Source organism: Haemorhous mexicanus, unplaced genomic scaffold, assembly GCF_027477595.1.
Source record: "Haemorhous mexicanus isolate bHaeMex1 unplaced genomic scaffold, bHaeMex1.pri scaffold_220_ctg1, whole genome shotgun sequence".
Taxonomy (NCBI): Eukaryota; Metazoa; Chordata; class Aves; order Passeriformes; family Fringillidae; genus Haemorhous; species Haemorhous mexicanus.
The window spans coordinates 1-17,800 of record NW_026776047.1 but is presented as its reverse complement, the minus strand read 5'-3'; the positions used below and the strand labels follow the sequence as shown (position 1 = coordinate 17,800).

The 17,800-nt window shown below is 52.4% G+C and overlaps 2 protein-coding genes across 2 annotated transcripts; both read right to left on the bottom strand.

The window, feature by feature from the left end:
• Positions 1–445: 445 nt before the first annotated feature.
• TNNI3 (troponin I3, cardiac type) lies at positions 446–14,174 on the bottom strand (the record flags this gene model as incomplete). The annotated part of the gene is made up of 7 exons (XM_059837721.1): positions 446–594; positions 1,204–1,298; positions 4,916–5,086; positions 6,137–6,226; positions 8,287–8,421; positions 12,433–12,474; positions 14,037–14,174. Coding segments are annotated over 6 exons (669 nt in total), but the record flags the coding sequence as incomplete, so codon positions are not given.
• A 1,615-nt stretch (positions 14,175–15,789) lies between these two features.
• On the bottom strand, positions 15,790–17,630 carry DNAAF3 (dynein axonemal assembly factor 3; the record flags this gene model as incomplete). The annotated part of the gene is made up of 3 exons (XM_059837720.1): positions 15,790–16,587; positions 17,173–17,247; positions 17,486–17,630. Coding segments are annotated over 3 exons (365 nt in total), but the record flags the coding sequence as incomplete, so codon positions are not given.
• Between the last annotated feature and the right edge of the window lie 170 nt (positions 17,631–17,800).

The following is a 17,800-nucleotide window of genomic DNA, read 5'->3' as shown; positions in this document are numbered from 1 at the left end:
AAAGGCAGAAATGTGAGGGGAGAAAACGGCAGGAAACATGAGGGGAGAAATGGAGGAAAATGGGAAGAAAACATGAGGGGAAAATACGAGAGAAATGTGAGGGGGGAAAAGGAGGGAAATATGAGGGGAAAATGGTGGAAATGTGAGGGGAAAAAGGGGGAAATATGAGGGGAAAATGGAGGAAAATGTGAGGGGAAAATGGAGGGAAATGTGAGGAGAAAATGGAGGGAAATGTGAGGGGAAAATGGAGGGAAATGTGAGGGGAAAATGGCGGGAAACGTGAGGGGAGAAAATGGCGGGAAACGTGAGGGGACAAAATGGCGGCAAACGTGAGGGGAGAAAATGGCGGGAAACGTGAGGGGACAAAATGGCCGCCCCAAACCTCTGCGTGATTTCTCCCCCCAAATTGCCTTAATTAACAACCACCACTCAATGACTGCGTTAATTGATGCTGAAAGGGAAGTTTATTTGGGGAGGGGGTCTGTTCTGGGTGGGGGGTCGTGCAGTGCCAGTGCCCGTGGTGGTGATGATGAAGGTGATGATGAAGGTGATGATGAAGGTGATAATGAAAGAGGGACTCCATGGGGGCTCCTCCTGTGGGAAATTTGGGGAGGGGTCCTGAGGGATTTTTGAGGGGGAATCCCAGGATTTTTTTCAAGGGAATTCTGGGGGTTTTTGGGGAAAGGTCCTGAGGGATTTTTTGGGGGAATCCCAGGTTATTTTGGGGGTAATTCTGGGGGTTTTTGCGGAAGGGTCCGAGAGGCTTTTTGGGGGGAATCCCAGGATTTTTTTAAAGGGAATTCTGGGGTTTTTTGGGGAAGGGTCCTGGGGGATTTTTGGGGGGAATCCCAGGATTTTTTAAAGGGAATTCTGGGGATTTTTGGAGAAGGGTCCCAAGGGGTTTTGGGGGGAATCCCAGGATTTTTGGGGGGCAATTCGGGGGGTTTTTGGGGAAAGGTCTTGAGGGATTTTTGGGGGGGAATCCCAAGTTTTTTTGAGAAAAATTCTGTGGGTTTTGCAGAAGGGTCCCAGAGGTTTTTTGGGGGGGAATCCCAGGATTTTTTGTGGAGAATTCTGGGGGTTTTTAGAGAGGTTTCCAGGGGGTTTTGGGGCAGAAATCCCAGTTTTTTTTGGGGTGGTCCTGGGGATTTTTTTGGGTGGAGGAATGCTGGGATTTTGGGGAGGTTTTGGTGAGGGTCTCACCCTCAGGCCGCCGCCCCCTCGAACTTCTTCTTGCGCCCCTCCATCCCGCTCATGGCGTCCACGTTCTTGCGCCAGTCCCCGACCTCGTAGCTCTCCTGGGACAGTGTCCCCAGTGTTCCCCAAATACCCCAAATACGACCCCAAAACTACCCCCGAAACACCCCTAAAAATAAACCCTAAAAACCCCTAAAATTGCCACAAAACCCACCCAAAATCCCTCCTAAAAATACCCCAAAAAACCCTAAAAATACCCAGAAACCACCCCCAAAAACTACCCCAAAACACCTCTAAAAACATCCCCCAAAATCCCCTAAATTGACACAAAACCCAACCAAAATCACTTCTAAAAATGCCCCAAAAAACCCTAAATATAGCCCTAAAAATACCCAGAAACCACCCCAAAACTACCCCAAAACAGCCCTAAAAATACCCCCCAAAAACCCCTAAAATTGCCACAAAACCCAACCAAAATCCCTCCTAAAAATGCCCCAAAAAAACCTAAAAACACCCTAAAAATACCCAGAAACCATGCCTAAAACTACCCTAAAAATACCCCCCAAAAACAGCCCTAGAATTGACACAAAACTCACCAAAAATCCCTCCTAAAAATACCCCAAAAACCCTAAAAACACCCTAAAAATACCCAGAAACCACCCAAAAAAACTACCCCAAAACACCTCTTAAAACATCCCCCAAAATCCCCAAAAATTGACACAAAACCCACCCAAAATCCCTCCTAAAAATGCCCCAAAAAACCCTAAAAACACCCTAAAAATACCCAGAAACCACCCAAAAAAACTACCCCAAAACACCTCTTAAAACATCCCCCAAAATCCCCTAAAATTGACACAAAACCCACCCAAAATCCCTCCTAAAAATGCCCCAAAAAACCCTAAAAACAGCCCTAAAAATATCCAGAAACCATGCCTAAAACTACCCCAAAAATACCCCCCAAAAACAGCCCTAAAATTGCCACAAAACCCAACCAAAATCCTCCTAAAAATGCCCCAAAAAACCCTAAAAACACCCTAAAAATACCCAGAAACCATGCCTAAAACTACCCCAAAAATACCCCAAAAATCCCTAAAATTGCCACAAAACCCACCCAAAAACCCTCCTAAAAATACCCCAAAAAACCCTAAAACATCCTAAAAATACCCAGAAACCATGCCTAAAACTACCCCAAAAATAGCCCTAAAATTGCCACAAAACCCACCAAAAATCCCTCCTAAAAATGCCCAAAAACCCTAAAAATAGCCCTAAAAATATCCAGAAACCATGCCTAAAATGACCCCAAAAATACCCCCCAAAAATCCTTAAAATTGCCACAAAACCCACCCAAAATCCCTCCTAAAAATACCCCAAAAACACCCTAAAAACACCCTAAAAATACCCAGAAACCACCCCAAAAACTACCCCAAAATACCCCCCAAAAACCCCTAAAATTGCCACAAAACCCACCCAAAATCCCTCCTAAAAATACCCCAAAAAACCCTAAAAACACCCTAAAAATACCCAGAAACCACCCCAAAAACTACCCCAAAACACCTCTAAAAACATCCCCCAAAATCCCCTAAAATTGACACAAAACCCAACCAAAATCACTCCTAAAAATGCCCCAAAAAACCCTAAAAATAGCCCTAAAAATATCCAGAAACCATGCCTAAAATGACCCCAAAAATACCCCCCAAAAATCCCTAAAATTGCCACAAAACGCACCCAAAATCCCTCCTAAAAATGCCCCAAAAAACCCTAAAAATAGCCCTAAAAATACCCAGAAACCACCCCAAAACTACCCCAAAACAGCCCTAAAAATACCCCCCAAAAACAGCCCTAAAATTGCCACAAAACCCACCCAAAATCCCTCCTAAAAATACCCCAAAAAACCCTAAAAACACCCTAAAAATACCCAGAAACCACCCCAAAAAACTACCCCAAAACACCTCTAGAAACACCCCCCAAAATCCCCTAAAATTGACACAAAACCCACCCAAAAAACCCTCCTAAAAATACCCCCAAAACCCTAATAACACCCTAAAAATACCCAGAAACCATGCCTAAAACTACCCCAAAAATAGCCCTAAAATTGCCACAAAACCCACCAAAAATCTCTCCTAAAAATGCCCCAAAAAACCCTAAAAATAGCCCTAAAAATACCCAGAAACCACCCCAAAACTACCCCAAAACACCTCTAAAAACATCCCCCAAAATCCCCTAAAATTGCCACAAAACCCACCCAAAATCCCTCCTAAAAATGCCCCAAAAAACCCTAAAAACAGCCCTAAAAATACCCAGAAACCACCCCAAAAACTACCCCAAAAATAGCCCTAAAATTGCCACAAAACCCACCCAAAATCCCTCCTAAAAATACCCCCAAAAACATCCACAAAACTCACCCGAATCTCTCCTAAAAATCCCCAAAAAACACCCCAAAAATGCCCCCAAAACACCACAAAAACACCCCAAAAAACAACAAAAATATCCCCAAAAATATCCCCAAAACACCACAAAAATACCCCTAAAAATCCCCAAAACACCCCAAAAATACCCCTAAAAAATCCCCAAAACACCACAAAAATACCCCTAAAAAATCCCCAAAACACCACAAAAATACCCCTAAAAAATCCCCAAAACACCACAAAAACACCCCCAAAAAATCCCCAAAACACCCCAAAAACACCCCTAAAAAATCCCCAAAACACCACAAAAACACCCCCAAAAAATCCCCAAAACACCACCAAAAAAAATAAAAAAAATACCCCCAAAACACCACAAAAATACCCCCAAAAAATCCCCAAAACACCACAAAAACACCCCCAAAAAATCTCCAAAACACCACAAAAAAAACCAAAAAAATACCCCCAAAACACCACAAAAATACCCCTAAAAAAATCCCCAAAACACCCCAAAAATACCCCTAAAAAATCCCCAAAACACCACAAAAACACCCCCAAAAAATCCCCAAAACACCCCAAAAATACCCCTAAAAATCCCCAAAACACCACAAAAACACCCCCCAAAAAATCCCCAAAACACCCCAAAAATACCCCCAAAAAATCCCCAAAACACCACAAAAACACCCCTAAAAAAATCCCCAAAACACCACAAAAACACCCCTAAAATATCCCCAAAACACCACAAAAACACCCCCAAAAAAATCCCCAAAACACCAAAAAAACCCAAAAAAATGCCCCCAAAACACCACAAAAACACCCCCAAAAAATCCCCAAAACACCACAAAAACACCCCTAAAAAATCCCCAAAACACCCCAAAAATACCCCCAAAAAATCCCCAAAACACCACAAAAATACCCCCAAAAAATCCCCAAAACCACCCCAAAAACCACCCCAAAAAATCCCCAAAACCACCCCAGAAACCACCCCAAAAAATCCCCAAAACCACCCCAGAAACCACCCCAAAAAACAAAAAAACAAAACCAAAACACCCCAAAAATCCCCCAAAAACCCCTAAAAATGCCCTCAGGTGATTCCAGGTCCCCGATGTCCCTGATGTCCCCAATCCCCCCGGTGTCCCCGGTGTCCCCTCACCTTCTCGGCGTCGTCCTTGCGCACCTGGCGCAGCCCCGCCCTCAGGTCGGTGCCCACGCGGGGTTTGGTGCCCAGCAGCGCCGCCATCATGGCGCCATTGTCCCTGATGTCCCCAATGTCCCCAATCCCCCCGGTGTCCCCGGTGTCCCCAGTGTCCCCTCACCTTCTCGGCGTCGTCCTTGCGCACCTGGCGCAGCCCCGCCCTCAGGTCGGTGCCCACGCGGGGTTTGGTGCCCAGCAGCGCCGCCATCATGGCGTCGGCCGACAGCCGCACCCGGCGCAGGTTGGGCCGCACGAAGCGGCCGGCGGCCACGCGGCGACGCAGCTCCTCCAGCTGGGGGGACATTGGGGACATCGGGGGGGTTGGGGGGATTTGGGGACATTGGGGGGATTGGGGACATTGGGGGGATTGGGGACATCGGGGGGATTGGGGACAGTGGGGACATTGGGGGGATTGGGGGGGTTTGGGGACATCGGGGACAGTGGGAGGACTGGGGACACTGGGGGGGACATTGGGGACATTGGGGGGGTTGGGGGGATTTAGGGACATCGGGGGGGTTGGGGGGATTTGGGGACATCGGGGACATTGGGGGGGTTTAGGGACATTGGGAGGATTTGGGGACATTGGGGACATTGAGGGGTTTGGGGACACTGGGGGGACTTGGGGACATTGGGGACATTGAGGGGTTTGGGGACATTGGGGGCATTAGGGACATCGGGGGGACTTGGGGACATTGGGGACAGTGGGGGGTTTGGGGACAGTGGGAGGACTGGGGACACTGGGGGGGGTTGGGGACATTGGGGACATTGAAGGGGTTGGGGACATTGGGGGGATTGGGGACATTGTGAGGATTTGGGGACATTGGGGACATAGAAGGGGTTGGGGACATTGAGGGGATTGGGGACATTGGGGGGACTTGGGGACATTGGGGACATTGAAGGGGTTGGGGACATTGGGGACATTGAGGGGTTTGGGGACATTGGGAGGATTTGGGGACATTGGGGACATTGAGAGGTTTGGGGACACTGGGGGGGTTTGGGGACATCGGGGACATTGAAGGGGTTGGGGACATTGAGGGGATTGGGGACATTGGGGATATTGGGGGGATTGGGGACATTGAGGACATCAGGGGGGTTTGGGGACACTGGGAGGGTTTGGGGACATCAGGGACATTGGGGGGATTGGGGACATTGGGAGGATTTGGGGACATTGGGGGTGGTTTGGGGACATCAGGGACGTTGAGGGGATTGGGGACATTGAGGGGATTTGGGGACATTCAGGCACACATTCCCCCCCAGGCCCTGGCAGAGGTGCTAAGGACACCTTGGGGACACCTTGGGGACAGTGTCCCCAGCGGGAGGCGGGGCTGTCCCCTGTCCCCACCTCGGTGACGTTCTTGCTGACGCGCGTCCCCATGTCGTAGCGCTCCTCGTCCACGCGCGCCACGCGGGCGTGCAGCTGGCGGCACAGCTCCTGGGGGACACGCAGGGGACACGGCGCTGTCACCGCCTCCCCTGGCATGTCCCCACAGAGTCCCTGATGTGCCCAATGTCCTCAATGTCCCCTCACCTGCAGCTCTGTCACCCCCCGCCATTTCCCCCTCACCTTTCCCTCCATTTTCCCCTCAACTTCTCCTCCATTTTCCCCTCAATTGTCCCCACATTCCCCTCACATTTCCCCCTCACATTTCCCTCCATTTCCCCCTCACCTTTCCCTCCATTTTCCCCTCAACTTCTCCTCCATTTTCCCCTCAATTGTCCCCACGTTCCCCTCACATTTCCCCTCGTATTTTGCCCTCACATTCCCCCATTTCCCCCTCACATTTCCCCCTCACATTTCCCTCCATTTCCCCCTCACCTTTCCCCTCACATTTCCCCATTTTCCCCCCACATTTCTCTCCATTTTCCCCTCAATTGTCCCCACATTCCCCTCACATTTCCCCTCGCATTTTGCCCTCACATTCCCCCACTTCCCCCTCACATTTCCCCCTCACATTTCCCCCATTTTCCCCTCACCTTTCCCCTCACCTTTCCCTCCATTTCCCCCTCACATTTCCCTCCATTTCCCCCTCACCTTTCCCCTCATATTTCCCCCATTTCCCCCTCACATTTAACCCTCACATTTCGCTTCATTTCCCCCTCACATTTCCCCCATTTTCCCCTCACATTTCCCGCCCTTTTCTCCCCTGATGTTTGCCGCCATTTTCCCCATATTTCCCTCCAATTTTCCCCTCACATTTCTCTCCATTTTCCCCTCAATTGTCCCCACATTCCCCTCACATTTCCCCTTGCATTTTGCCCTCACATTCCCCCATTTCCCCCTCACATTTACCCCTCACCTTCCCCTCCATTTTCCCCTCACATTTCCCTCCATTTTCCCCTCACATTTCCCCCATTTTCCCCTCACCTTTCCCCTCACATTTCCCGCCCTTTTCTCCCCTCATGTTCGCCACCATTTTCCCCATATTTCCCTCCAATTTTCCCCTCACATTTCTCTCCATTTTCCCCATATTTCCCTCCAATTTCCCCCTCACATTTCCCTCCATTTTCCACTCACATTTCCCCAATTTTCCCCTCACATTTCCCTCCATTTTCCCCTCACCTTTCCCTCCATTTCCCCCTCACATTTCCCACCAACATTTCCCACCATTTTCCCCTCACCTTCCCCTCCATTTTCCCCTCATGTTCATCACCATTTTTCCATCACATTTCCCTCCATTTTCCCCTCACATTTCCCCTCACCTTTCCCTCCATTTCCCCCTCATGTTCGTCATCATTTTCCCCTCACATTTCTCTCCATTTTCTGCCCACCTTCCCCTCCATTTTCCCCTCACATTTAGCTCCATTTTCCACTCACATTTTCCCAATTTTCCCCTCACATTTCCCCTCCATTTCCCCCTCACATTTCCCTCCATTTTCCCCACACATTTCCCTCCATTTTCCCCTCACATTTCTCTCAATTTTCCCCCACGTTTGCCGCCATTTCCCCCTCACATTTCCCTCCATTTTCCCCCACATTTGCCACCATTTCCCCCTCACATTTCCCTCCATTTTCCCCTCACATTTCCCCTCCATTTTCCCCTCACCTTTCCCCTCACCTTTCACTCAATTTCCCCCTCACCTTTCAATCCATTTTCCCCTCACATTTCCCCTCACCTTTCCCCTCACATTTCCCTCCATTTTCCCCATTTTCCCCTCACCTTTCCCCTCACATTTCCTTCCATTTTCCCCTCACATTCCCCTCCATTTTCCCCTCACCTTTCACTCCATTTTCCCCTCACATTTCCCTCCATTTTCCCTTCACATTTCCCCTCACATTTCCCTCCATTTTCCCCTCACATTTCCCTCCATTTTCCCCTCACCTTTCACTCCATTTTCCCCTCACATTTCCCTCCATTTTCCCTTCACATTTCCCCTCACCTTTCACTCAATTTCCCCCTCACATTCCCCTCCATTTTCCCCTCACCTTTCCCCCTACATTTCCCCTCCCTTTCCCCTCCATTCCCCTCACCTGTGCCCCCGGTGTCCCCTCACCTGCAGCTCGGTCACCCCCATCCCCTCCAGGGCCGCCAGGGGTGGGCACAGCTCCCCCAGCACCCGAAGTTTTTCGGCCGCCCTCTCCTGCTCCTCCTTCTCCAGCTCCCGCTTCGCCCTCTGCAGCAGCAGCGTCTGGGCGACACCACATTTTGGGGACACCCCCCAAAAATTTGGGAACACCCCCCAAAAAATTTGGGGACACCCCCCGAAAAATTGTGGGAAACCCCCAGGACCCCAAAATCGGGGGTAAGTTATGAAATTTGGGGACAAAACCCTCAAATTTAGCTGGGAAATTTAAATTTTGGGGATCTTTGAAGGGGTGGGATATTTTGGGGACACCCCCAAAAATTTGGGGACACCCCTGGAATTTGGGGACATCCACCCAAAAATTTGGGGACACCTCCAGGACCCCAAAATGAGGGGTAAGTTATGAAATTTGGGGACAAAACCCTCAAATTTAGCTGGGAAATTTACATTTTGGGGATCTTTGAGGGGGGACATCTTGGGGACACCCCCCAAAAACTTTGGGGACACCCCCAAAAAATTTGGGGACACCCCCCGAAAAATTTTGGGAAACCCCCAGGACCCCAAAATCGGGGGTAAGTTATGAAATTTGGGGACAAAACCCTCAAATTTAGCTGGGAAATTTAAATTTTGGGGATCTTTGAGGGGGGACATCTTGGGGACACCCCCCAAAAACTTTGGGGACACCCCCAAAAAATTTGGGGACACCCCCCGAAAAATTGTGGGAAACCGCCAGGACCCCAAAATCGGGGGTAAGTTATGAAATTTGGGTATAAAACCCTCAAACTTAGCTGGGAAATTTAAATTTTGGGGATCTTTGAGGGGGGGACATCTTGGGGACACCCCCCAAAAACTTTGAGGACACCCCCAAAAAATTTGGGGACACCCCCCGAAAAATTTTGGGAAACCCCCAGGACCCCAAAATCGAGGGTAAGTTACAAAATTTGGGGACAAAACCCTCAAATTTAGCTGGGAAATTTAAATTTTGGGGTTTTTTGAGGGGGGACATCTTGGGGACACCCCCCAAAAATTTGGGGACCAACCTCAACATTTGGGAACACCCACACAGAAATTTGGGAAACCGCCAGGACCCCAAAATCGGGGGTAAGTTACGAAATTTGGGTATAAAACCCTCAAATTTAGCTTGGAAATTTACATTTTGGGGTTTTTTGAGGGGGGACATCTTGGGGACACCCCCCAAAAATTTGGGGACACCCCCAAAAAATTTGGGGACACCCCCCGAAAAATTGTGGGAAACCGACAGGACCCCAAAATCGGGGGTAAGTTATGAAATTTGGGGACAAAACCCTCAAATTCAGCTGGAAAATTTACATTTTGGGGTTCTTTGAGGGGGTGGGATATTTTGGGGGCACCCCCAAGAATTTGGGGACACCCCTGGAATTTGGGGACACCCCCCAAAAAATTTGGGGACACCCCCCGAAAAATTGTGGGAAACCCCCAGGACCCCAAAATCGAGGGTAAGTTATGAAATTTGGGTACAAAACCCTCAAATTTAGCTGGGACATTTAAATTTTGGGGATCTTTGAGGGGGGGACATTTTGGGGACACCCCCCAAAAACTTTGGGGACACCCCCAAAAAATTTGGGGACACCCCCCAAAAAATTGTGGGAAACCGCCAGGACCCCAAAATCGAGGGTAAGTTACGAAATTTGGGTACAAACCCCTCAAATTTAGCTGGGAAATTTACATTTTGGGTTTTTTTGAGGGGGGACATCTTGGGGACACTCCCCCCAAAAATTTGGGGACCAACCTCAAAATTTGGGAGCACCCCCCGAAAAATTTTGGGAAACCGCCAGGACCCCAAAATCGAGGGTAAGTTATGAAATTTGGGGACAAAACCCTCAAATTTAGCTGGGAAATTTAAATTTTGGGGTTTTTTGAGGGGGGAAATCTTGGGGACACCCCCCCCAAAATTTGGGGACACCCCCCAAAAAATTTGGGAACACCCCCCGAAAAATTGTGGGAAACCGACAGGACCCCAAAATCGGGGGTAAGTTATGAAATTTGGGGACAAAACCCTCAAATTCAGCTGGGAAATTTAAATTTTGGGGTTTTTTGAGGGGGGACATCTTGGGGACACCCCCCAAAAACTTTGGGGACACCCCCCGAAAAATTGTGGGAAACCCCCAGGACCCCAAAATCGAGGGTAAGTTACAAAATTTGGGGACAAAACCCTCAAATTTAGCTGGGAAATTTAAATTTTGGGGTTCTTTGAGGGGGTGGGATATTTTGGGGACACCCCCAAAAATTTGGGGACACCCCTGGAATTTGGGAGCACCCCCCGAAAAATTTTGGGAAACCGCCAGGACCCCAAAATCGAGGGTAAGTTATGAAATTTGGGGACAAAACCCTCAAATTTAGCTGGGAAATTTAAATTTTGGGGTTTTTTGAGGGGGGAAATCTTGGGGACACCCCCCCCAAAATTTGGGGACACCCCCCAAAAAATTTGGGAACACCCCCCGAAAAATTGTGGGAAACCGACAGGACCCCAAAATCGGGGGTAAGTTATGAAATTTGGGGACAAAACCCTCAAATTCAGCTGGGAAATTTAAATTTTGGGGTTTTTTGAGGGGGGACATCTTGGGGACACCCCCCAAAAACTTTGGGGACACCCCCCGAAAAATTGTGGGAAACCCCCAGGACCCCAAAATCGAGGGTAAGTTACAAAATTTGGGGACAAAACCCTCAAATTTAGCTGGGAAATTTAAATTTTGGGGTTCTTTGAGGGGGTGGGATATTTTGGGGACACCCCCCAAAAATTTTAGGACACCCTCAAAAATTTGGGGACACCCCCGGAATTTGGGAACACCCCCCGAAAAATTGTGGGAAACCCCCAGGACCCCAAAATCGAGGGTAAGTTACGAAATTTGGGTATAAAACCCTCAAATTTAGCTGGGAAATTTAAATTTTGGGGATCTTTGAGGGGGGACATCTTGGGGACACCCCCCCAAAATTTGGGGACACCCCCAAAAAATTTGGGGACACCCCCCGAAAAATTGTGGGAAACCCCCAGGACCCCAAAATCGAAGGTAAGTTACAAAATTTGGGGACAAAACCCTCAAATTTAGCTGGAAAATTTACATTTTGGGGATCTTTGAGGGGGTGGGATATTTTGGGGACACCCCCCGAAAATTTTAGGACACCCCCCAAAAATTTGGGGACACCCCCAAAAAATTTGGGGACACCCCCCGAAAAATTGTGGGAAACCCCCAGGACCCCAAAATCGGGGGTAAGTTATGAAATTTGGGTACAAAACCCTCAAATTTAGCTGGGAAATTTACATTTTGGGGATCTTTGAGGGGGGACATCTTGGGGACACTCCCCCCAAAAATTTGGGGACCAACCTCAAAATTTGGGGACACACACCCAGAAATTTGGGAAACCGCCAGGACCCCAAAATCGGGGGTAAGTTACAAAATTTGGGGACAAAACCCTCAAATTTAGCTGGGAAATTTACATTTTGGGGTTTTTTGAGGGGGGACATCTTGGGGACACTCCCCCCAAAAATTTGGGGACCAACCTCAACATTTGGGAACACCCCCCGAAAAATTTTGGGAAACCCCCAGGACCCCAAAATCGAGGGTAAGTTACGAAATTTGGGTATAAAACCCTCAAATTCAGCTGGGAAATTTAAATTTTGGGGTTTTTTGAGGGGGGACATCTTGGGGACACCCCACAAAAATTTGGGGACACCCCCCAAAAAATTTGGGGACACCCCCCGAAAAATTTTGGGAAACCGCCAGGACCCCAAAATCGGGGGTAAGTTATGAAATTTGGGTACAAACCCCTCAAATTTAGCTGGGAAATTTAAATTTTGGGGATCTTTGAGGGGGGGACATCTTGGGGACACCCCCCAAAAACTTTGAGGACACCCCCAAAAAATTTGGGGACACCCCCCGAAAAATTTTGGGAAACCGCCAGGACCCCAAAATCGGGGGTAAGTTATGAAATTTGGGTACAAAACCTTCAAATTCAGCTGGAAAATTTAAATTTTGGGGTTTTTTGTGAGGGACCCCTCCCAAAAATTTGGGGACCCCTCCTCAAAAAATTTGGGGACCGCACCCAGACCCCCCCCCAAATTTTGGGGACCCCGCTCACCTTCAGCTGGAGCTTGCGAGATGCCGAAATTTTGGATTTTCTCTGGAGGGGGAGAAATTTGGGGTCAGAATTGGGGGGATTTTGGGGTTTTTGGGGTGTTTTTTTTGGGGTTTGGGGTTTTCAGGGTGAATTTTAGGCGGTTTTGGGTTTTCAGGATGGTTTTTAAGGAGGTTTGGGGTTTTTGGGGTGGTTTTTAGAGGTTTTTAGGGTTTTCAGGGTGGTTTTTTGAGGTTTTTTTGGGTTTTTCAGGGTGGTTTTGGGTTTTTCAAGGTGGTTTTTAGGTGTTTTTGGGGTCATTTTGGGTTTTCAGGGTGTTTTTTTGAGGGTTTTGGGTTTTTCAGGGTGGTTTTTAGGGGTTTTAGGGTTTTCAGGGTGATTTTTTTGGGGTTTTGGGGTTTTCAGGGTGAAATTTGGGTGGTTTTGGGGTCATTTTGGGGTTTTCAGGGTGTTTTGTTTTGGTTTTAGGTTTTTCAGGATGGTTTTTAGGGGTTTTAGGGTTTTCAGGGTGAATTTTAGGTGTTTTTTGGGTCATTTTGGGGTTTTCAGGGTGGCTTTTGGGTGTTTTGGGGCGGCTTTTAGAGGTTTTTGGGGTTCTCAGGGTGGGTTTTGGGTGTTTTGGGGTGGTTTTGTGGGGTTTTTAGGGTTTTCAGGGTGGGTTTTAGAGGTTTTTAGGTTTTTCAGGGTGGGTTTTGGGTGTTTTTGGGGTGGTTTTGGGGTGGTTTTTGGGGCTTTTGGGGTTTACGGGGTGGCTTTTAGAGGTTTTTGGGGTTTTTGGGGCTTTTGGGGTGGGTTTTGGGTGTTTTGGGGTGGTTTTGTGGGGGTTTTGGGGGTTTTCAGGGTGGCTTTTGGGTGTTTTGGGGTGGTTTTGTGGGGTTTTTGGGGTTCTCAGGGTGGGTTTTGGGTGTTTTGTGGGGTTTTGGGGTGGTTTTTGGGAGTTTTGTGGTGGTTTTGTGGGGTTTTTGGGGTTTTTGGGGTGGTTTTGTGGGGTTTTTGGGGTTTTCGGGGTGGCTTTTAGAGGTTTTTGGGGTTTTTGGGGTGGTTTTTGGGAGTTTTGGGGTGGTTTTGTGGGATTTTTGGGGTTTTCGTGGTGGTTTTGTGGGGTTTTTGGGGTTTTCAGGGTGGGTTTTGGGTGTTTTTGGGGTGGTTTTGTGGGGTTTTTGGGGTGGCTTTTAGAGGTTTTTGGGGGTTTTGGGGTGGGTTTTGGGTGTTTTGGGGTGGTTTTGTAGGGTTTTTGGGGTTTTCAGGGTGGGTTTTGGGTATTTTTGGGGTGGTTTTGTGAGGTTTTTAGGGTTTTCAGGGTGGCTTTTAGAGGTTTTTGGGGTTTTCGGGGTGGGTTTTGGGTGTTTTGGGGTGGTTTTGTGAGGTTTTTGGTGTTTTCAGGGTGGGTTTTAGAGGTTTTTAGGTTTTTCAGGGTGGGTTTTGGGTATTTTTGGGGTGGTTTTGTGGGGTTTTTAGGGTTTTTGGGGTGGGTTTTTGGGGTTTTCGGGGTGGCTTTTAGAGGTTTTTGGGGTTTTTGGGGTGGCTTTGTGGGGTTTTTGGGGTTTTCGGGGTGGGTTTTGGGTGTTTTGGGGTGGGTTTGGGTGGTCCCAGCCCCCCGAGCCCACCTTGGCGTGGGGCTCCACGGCGTAGCTCCGGTAGTTGGCCGAGGACTTGCGGCGGAGGGGAGGGGGCTGCGGGGGGGGGTCCTGGGGGGGCTCGGGACCCTCCCCCTCCTCCTCCTCTGGGGCTCGCTGGGGCACGGGGAGCCAGGGGTTAAACGGGGGAGGTCCCCAAAAATGGGGGGGGGAAGGGGGAGGGGAATTGGGGGAGGGGTCTCACCGAGGTGTCCTCCCTGGAGGGGGGGGGGGGGAGAGAATGGTTAGAGACCCCCGAAATGGGGTGGGGGTCCCCCAAAAATGGGGTGGGGGTCCCAAAAATGGGGTGGGGGACCCCAAAAATGGGGTGGGGGTCCCAAAAGCCCCCTCCCCATCCTCCCCCCGAGACCCCCACTCACTCCTCAGCCATTCGGAAGCTTCTGGAAGACACGAGGGGGGGTCACGGGGGGGTCACGGGGGGGTCACGGGACCTCCCCCTCCCCCAAATTCCAGCCCTCCCCTCCCCCCCCCCCCAAACCCGCCCCTATCCGGGGCCGGTGCTGATAAGGGAGAGGAGGGGGCTAAAAATAGCCCCTTATCAGCCCCTCCCCCACCCTGCGGGGACAGAGCCGCCCCTGCCCCGCCCCCCCCCCCAAAAAACAACCCCAAGGGCACCCAGGACACCGAGACCCCTCCCCAAATTAACCAAATAACCCCAAAACCCCCTCGAATCGGCCCAAAATCTCCTGAAACCCACTCCCCAAATCATCCCAAAACCCCCTGGGACCCCTCCCCAAATTCACCCCCAAAACCCCCTGGGACCCCTCCCCAAATCCCCCCAAAACCCCCTGGGACCCCTCCCCAAATCATCCCCAAAACCCCCTGGGACCCCCCTCCCAAATCACCCCAAAACCCTCTGGGACCCCTCCCCAAATCATCCCCAAAACCCCCTGGGACCCCTCCCCAAATCATCCCCAAAACCCTCTGGGACCCCTCCCCAAATCCCCCCAAAACCCCCTGGGACCCCTCCCCAAATCACCCCCAAAACCCCCTGGGACCCCCCCCCCCCAAATCATCCCAAAACCCCCTGGGACCCCTCCCCAAATCATCCCAAAACCCCCTGGGACCCCCTCCCAAAATCATCCCCAAAACCCCCTGGGACCCCCCTCCCAAATCACCCCAAAACCCCCTGGGACCCCCTCCCCAAATCACCCCAAAACCCCGCGGGACCCCCTCCCCAAATCATCCCAAAACCCCCTGGGACCCCCTCCCCAAATCATCCCCAAAACCCCCTGGGACCCCCCTCCCAAAATCACCCCCAAAACCCCCTGGGACCCCTCCCCAAATCATCCGCAAAACCCTCTGGGACCCCCCCCCAAATCCCCCCAAAACCCCCTGGGACCCCCTCCCCAAATCCCCCCAAAACCCCCTGGGACCCCTCCCCAAATCCCCCCAAAATCTCCCCGGCACTTTGGGACACCCCGGGACCCCCCAGGACCCCCCAGGACCCCTCCCCAACACGGGACCCCCCCCCGGTACCTGCGGGGCCGGAGCCGTGGGAAAGCGGCGGCGCTTTATGAATGGGAGGGGGCGTGGCCTCGCGCGGGGGGCGGGGTTCTCAATGAGAGTGGGCGGGGCCTAAAGGGGGGCCTGGGAGGGGATTTTTGGGGGGGGATTTTGGGGGTCCTGGGGGGATTTTTGGGGGGGGGGGGTCTCAGGGCTGGGGAGAATCTTTGGGGACGGTTGAGGCAGGAAAATTTGGGGAGGGGTCTCGGGGGTGGGGAGGGGAATTTGGGGCGGGGGTCTCAGGCACTGACAGGTCAATCTGGGGCGGGGGTCTCAGGCACTGACAGGGCAATTTGGGGAAGGGTCTCGGGGACAGAGAGGGGGATTTGGGGGCTGATTTTAGGGGTAATTTGGGGAGGGGTCTCGAGCCCCGGGAAGTGAATTTGGGGGGGGATTTGGGGGCCGATTTTGGGGGGTAATTTGGGGAGGGGTCTCGGGCACAGACAGGGGAAATTGGGAGGTAATTTGAGGAGGGGTCTCGGGCACAGAGACGGGAATTTGGAGCTGATTTTGGGGAGGGGTCTCGGGCACAGAGAGGGGGATTTGGGGGGAATTTGGGGCTGATTTTGGGGAGGGGTCTCGGGCACAGAGAGGGGAATTTGGGGGGAATTTTGGGGAGGGGTCTCGGGCACAGAGAGGGGAATTTGGGGCTGATTTTGGGGAGGGGTCTCGGGCACAGAGAGGGGAATTTGGGGCTGATTTTGGGGAGGGGTCTCGGGCACAGAGAGGGGAATTTGGGGGGAATTTGGGGCTGATTTTGGGGAGGGGTCTCGGGCACAGAGAGGGGAATTTGGGGAGAATTAAAGAGGAATTTTGGGCTGATTTTGGGGAGGGGTCTCGGGGCCAGAGAGGGGGATTTGGGGAGGGGTCTCAGCGCGGGGGGGCCCTGCGGAAGCGCGCGTGGGCCGGGGGCTCGCCGGGCCCCCCCCAGGGCTCGAAGCCCCCCGCCCGCGCCAGCGCCGCCGCCCGCGCCCGGAACGCCTCCAGCTGGGGGGGGCGCAGGGTGGGCACGAACCTGGGGAGGGGGCGGCACCGCCGTGAGGAGGGGGCGGGGGGGGCGGGGGAGCTCGGGGAGGGGGCGTCAATGGAGCTGGGGGCTCCTGAAGGGGGAATTCGGGGAGGGGGCGGCACCGCGGTGAGGAGGGGGCGTGGGGGGAGTTCGGGGAGGGGGCGTTAATGGGGCTGGGGGATCTCCCCACCCAGGAGGAATTTGGGGAGGGGGCGTTAATGGGGCTGGGGGCTCCCTCTGCCCGGGGGAATTTGGGGAGGGGGCGTTAATGGGGCTGGGGGCTCCTGAAGGTGGAATTTGGGGAGGGGGCGTTAATGGGGCTGGGGGCTCCCCCCACCCAGGAGGAATTTGGGGAGGGGGCGTGAGTGGGGCTGGGGGCTTCGCAAGGGGGAGCTCGGGGAGGGGGCGTTAATGGGGCTGGGGGATCTCCCCACCCGGGAGGAATTTGGGGAGGGGGCGTTAATAGGGGGTTAATGGGGCATTAATGGGGCTGGGGGCTTCTCAAAGGGGAAATTTGGGGAGGGGGCATTAATGGGTCTGGGGGCTCCCTCTAGGGAGGGGAATTGAATTTGGGGAGGGGTCTGCACGCACGTGGGCAGCTCCAGCAGCAGCGTGGCCCCGGGGGCCGCCAGAGCCCCCAGCTCAGGGGTCAGCGCCGGCAGCGCCCTGCCGAGAGACCCCAGACCCAATTGGGGACCCACAAAACCTCCCCAGGGACCCCCCAGACACCCTCAGGACCCCCAGAACCTCCCCCAGGGACCCCCCAGACCCCCTCAGGACCCCCAAATCCCCCCTAAAACCCCCCCAGACCCCCCAAAACCTCCCCCAGACCCCCAAAACTTCCCCCAGAGACCCCCAGACCCCCTCAGGACCCCCAGAACCCCTGCCCGGGACCCCCACCCACCTCCAGCCCAGCACCAGCAGCCGGCAGAGCCCCCCGAGGCGGGCGGGGGTCGCGGGGGGGCCCCCCAAGGGCAGGAACCGGACCCGGAGCGGGAGCGGAGCCAGGGACCCTGCGGGGGAGGGGTCACAGGGGGGTCTGGGGGGTCCTGGGGGGGGTCACAGGGGGGTCTGGGGGGAGTTTGGGGGAGTTTGGGGGGAGTTTGGGGGGTCCTGGGGGGGTTTGGGGGGTCCTGGAGGGGTTTGGGGGGGTCACAGGGGGAGTTTGGGGGGTCCTGGAGGGGTTTGGGTGGGGTCACAGGGGGAGTTTGGGGGGTCC